We start from the raw sequence: 4,976 nt of genomic DNA on the forward strand, positions 1-4,976 counted from the left end.
AAAAAAAAAAAAAAAAAAAAAATCAAGGGGGTGTGATAAATAGAGTTTTTATCAAGAAAGAACCTAGCGAATCCCATTTGAAACTGCAGTTTACTACAATCATGTTCTTACCTTAATCTGACTGATCAATTCTTATCTAAGGCTAAAGCGTTTCCTTTTGTGAACGTTGAAAGCATGAAAATATGGTAGAGAGTTGAAAAAAAATCATATAAAACGTTGAAAAAGAACCCAGCGCAAATCCAGGTTATAAAAGGAAAAGTCCAATATAAATGCAGCACTATTCAAAACCACTTATAGTATAATCTACACAACAAACAAAGATTACATTTACGTCTAACTTTTTTTGTCTACTTTTTTTGTTAAAACAAATCACACCTAAAATTACTGCAACTGCAAATCAGTAGAGAAAAATCCCCTTGTTTTTCAGTTTATTTTCTCCAATTACATGGAGAAACATGTATTGTTGTTTTCTCTCCATAGTCCTCTATATTCTGAAATTGCCACCATGTAGACAACTCTGCTCTGTAGAGTATTTTAGTAGCATAGTTCATAAATATTAACAGAAACATGGCTTTTGTCAGTGAGCTACCCATAGTACGCTCCTTTTAATATCAGAAGTATGTAAAGCAAACCTCTGTTATGGTTTTGGATTCCTTTGGTGTATCACTTGTATGTTCACAATCTTCACTTATTTCTTCATCTGCCATATACTTCCTATCTTCAAGTAGATCTTTGCAAATTATACCCTCTGCTAACAAAAATTTAAAAATCATACAGTTTCACTTACTGGCAATACATAAATATTGATGTCTTCCTATTTTTCTGACATCCCTTTTCATCGTGTAGCGTTTTCTTGGTACTGTAGGATACACGTCGCACTTGCAGTGAAATGTTAATAAACCAAATCTCCCCTTAGTACATTTCCCACAATTTTTTCCAGACAAAATGCTACGCAAAGAGATTTCACTACAGATAATGAGTCCGTTAAGGAAAAATGGTGCTAAGAAGGTTATTTAATCCACTTTCTGTACCTCAAAAGAATAAACTATTCTTTATATCTATATCTGTCGACCAGTATGGAAACTAGACAACCTATTACTAATACTAGCCCTAAAACACAGATCCTTAGCTCTGCCTATCTCAGATGTTTTTAAAAGACTACTATTAATAATCCTAGATTCCCAGGGTGGGAGAAAGTAGAGAGTAAATATCCAGTCTCACAAGACCGACATCCTTCTGCCCACCTGTCCCCACCCCGCCTGCCTACTGACGTGAAAAATAAGCTGTAAAACGCGGGCACGTGAGTACGCAACTTCACGCCGTTTGAAGAGGAAGCAGGCTGATGGGGCTTTGCCTGTGCGCCGTACAGAAACATCACACTTCACCAGTGCACACATCTGCACACATGTTGTCCAAGTGCAAGCCTTATGTTCTACAAAGTAGATCTTCTGTTACAGTAACAACTCAGTAAAAGTGATTACTGGACAAATGGAGTACGTAAGCAGGACACGCTGAATTTTTTAGATAGATCTTCGGTACCCTCATGTCCATTCAGAAAAGCTGTTAAAGAAAAAGAAAGTTGTTCACTTCTTGAGGGTCTTGAGACAAACAAGCAAGAGAGTTCTAACTTGCAGTTTTACCGTAAGTTGTCAGGCATCCATGAAGACAAAGCCAGATCTCAACTGGGCAAGTACATCTTAGCCACAGGTTATAAAGCAGACACAGATGTACAAAACTATCAAGACAGGAAAACAAAAGTTTGGAAGAACAGCGAGAAAAGCTTTACATTTTTGCATAACAGGAAATCCACTGAACAAGAAAGAATTACAAATAACCACTAACATGCCTCATTTGCCTTAAAGAAATACAAAAGCTCCTAAAATGAGAAATAACATCATCGAATAAGAACCACAAAGTGAAGAATTTTATTTCAAAAAAATGTCTTTGAACACAGCAGCTCAGTGCACAGAGAAGATGATGGAGTTGAAGACAAAGAACTGCTAAAATAGAACTGAAATGAAAGCCAAGATGAAATAACCTCCTCAAGTCCTGATGCTGGCAGACAAACACCATTCAAAAAACATTTTCCAGCAATAACAATTATCCCATAGGGCTTCAAAGCAATTTATATACTCACAAGAAGAATACGTGTGAGAATAATGTTCCAGACTGCTGAAAATTAGCCAAAGGGGGAAGGAGGTACCAAGCACTTCCAGATCAGTTAATCTGAATTCTTAGAAAGATGTTAGAATACAAATGGGAAGAAAAGTTACTTCATACTGAGGTATGATGGTTCATGGCCAGACGTCTACTCCAGGAGCCTGCATCTCATGACTTTTCTTTTTGCCTTAGCAGTACACACAGATTATGTAGCATCATCCACCTTTTTCAAGCCCTGCTGTGTGCACAGTCATAGGGATACCCAGTTCTTCACAGTTTCAGAAGCATTTAGGAGAGACTTGTAGAAAAAGAAAGACAGATCTGTGACAGTGAACGTATATTTGGGCAACATATATGAAATCTGTAGTTAATGGAAAGTACTCTTCCCTTTTTTTACTTGTCCTTTTTCACGCTGTAAGTGAGGAGGCAGTACTCCCCTCCAGAAACTCAATAATAATTTCTAAGTGTGTCCAAGAGTTCTCTTACCAAAGCAATGATTCAAGGAGTGCAAACGAGGCGTTGTATTCAGAGCTTCAGAAAAGCATGAATGGAGCTCCAGGTAGCTGCAACTGCAGAGATGCGAGGTGGAACAATTCTTTGGCCACATCCTTGTTGCAGTAAACTCTTCCTGGAGCAGGTCTAATCACCAATGAAGAAAATAATTTTGATTGCCTCATAGCAATCCTTTCCATGGCCCATCATTTAAGTGGTCATTCCCTTCTGCAGAGATGTGTCTAGTCACATGTCTCAGCAATAAAACCAAATGAAGACATCACTGAAAAGGCTTTTCAGGTTTTTCAGACATAGCTCAGGACTTTCTGAAACCAACGAGTGTAGAAACACTTTAGCCCTATGATGTGAATTTAGGAAAGAAAACAGATAAAGTAATGTCCTGACTCAAACTGAGTTATAATCTAACTTTGTTCACAACGTGGTGTTCAGAGACACGCTATCTGAGAATAACATCTGTGTGCTGTACGCAAATCTCCCACTGCATGCAGGAGTGACAGGCACGAAAAAATACTTCCATGGAAAGATGCAGCAGCAAGCAGGCGGACAAGGGCCTGAAAGGCTGATCAATAGAAGTGACAAATGTAGATGTCACCGGTGCAGGGTACCTCTTAGGAGGAAACACTCTCACACCAGAAACAGAGAAGATGAAGAGCTCCTCTGACGGGGTACTGAGGGCAGAAGTTATATTGCTTATTAAAACTAGGAGTGATCTCAAATCCTTGTGGTGCTCTCCTGCTGCGCAGGAGCGTTCTCCCTGGAAAGAAGAAAGCGGACAGAGTGGAAAAGGATTGGTAACCGACAAGGTGAGGCTAAAGAAAAGCTACTGTCATCAAAGACGGTGCCAGATGATCAGAGAAGGAAAAAAGGAGAAAAGGATGCCAAAGAACATGAACGCTTCCTCCTCCTACCTTGACCCCAAAGGATCCCAATGTCCCAGGCTGCGCAAGACAGGGAGAGGCAGTATCCAGCCCAGTTTGCCAGCCTAGTGAGGGCAGCAGTGGAAAAGTCACGTCTCAGAACATGGCTGAGCCCTGCAGCCTGACAAGTCAGTAACGAGGTCTTGGTTGACAAAATTTGAGTACAATCTGAATCACTGATACCTGTCGGAAAGAGGAAGGAGTGCAGGATTACCACTGACACCCCTTTTCCCTTTGCTGTAACCACCAAGCTCAGCAGCACTGCCATAAAAGCACCGTCAGAGGCCACACTTAAATGCATCTCAACATTTCCTGAATTGCTGGCTCTGTCTCTGATAACATTATGATTACAATGGGATCTAAAGAAGGACCTGCATGTCTGAAAGCTGACGTTTTCCAAATGACATCATTCAGTTTAATTAAAATACTGCTTCTCCCCACAAACTTTTCTCATTTGCGTTACACATGAACACTAGATACTCAAATCCTTGAGAAATTTAAACCTAACAAGATGGTCAGTATGTCAGCAGGACTTCTTTTATAACTCCTATGACCTCACCCATCAAGCCTTATGAGCAATGCAAAAATAATAGCTCTGAGGTTTATTGCTCTTCCTTTTACATTCCTCCACAGTAGGTAAGTCCAGAAACCATTTAAACAGACATAAGTGTTTAAAAAGAGTTAATAAGACTTAATTAAGGAAGACTTAATCAAGAATAACCAGGACTAGACAAATCCTGATTTTGACAAGCTTCTCATCAACAGAATTAACATTCATTTACAGTCCAGTGATGGACAGTTTAACTAAAGGCACAATATACCCCGAAGAACCTTTTTATTGCTGACAGTAATACTTGGATTAAAATTAGCACAGCATGATTTTTAAATCCCAAATTGAGTCTGCAGAGAAGGCAGTTTAAAAAGGGTTGGGTTTTTTTACTTGCAAACGGAGCAAACTTGATCTGGAAGTCATTAACAGATAATAAACATAACCTTCCCCCACTCACTCCCAAGATGCCATCTCTACAGTCACTTTTCAGAATACAGTTGTATTTTTACAACATGTCATCCTACAGAGAAGAGCCTCACAGGCTTTCATTTTACCTGATTTCTCCCTTACTGCTAAGGGATTAGAGCCTTCTCTTCAACAGGACTCAGTTCCTAACAGGGAGAAAGAACTGGAGTGAAAGGAGAAGGAAAAGTTGGTTTGCTTCGTGAAGTATGTTACTAAATTCTCTTCAGGGTGACAAAAGCCATTCCGAAAAGAAAGCCAAAAACATTACAGCAGGTCAGCTGTTGTGCTGCAACAATCTGCCTCGAACAGATCCCTGATGTACCCAGCCCGTTAGCTAATAGACTCAACAGTAAGCGAAGAGACCAGCCACT

General features: G+C 39.7%; 1 protein-coding gene across 1 annotated transcript in view; it reads right to left on the reverse strand.

Annotated features, from left to right (window-relative positions):
• Window positions 1-4,976, reverse strand: part of FAM227B (family with sequence similarity 227 member B) — a 92,304-nt gene that overhangs the window by 6,046 nt on the left and 81,282 nt on the right. Inside the window, 1 exon segment of the mRNA XM_019471316.1 lies at window positions 633-751. Coding sequence (XP_019326861.1) covers window positions 633-751 — 119 coding nt within the window.

This window comes from Aptenodytes forsteri, unplaced genomic scaffold (genome assembly GCF_000699145.1).
Source record: "Aptenodytes forsteri isolate BGI_AS27 unplaced genomic scaffold, ASM69914v1 Scaffold1, whole genome shotgun sequence".
Taxonomy (NCBI): Eukaryota; Metazoa; Chordata; class Aves; order Sphenisciformes; family Spheniscidae; genus Aptenodytes; species Aptenodytes forsteri.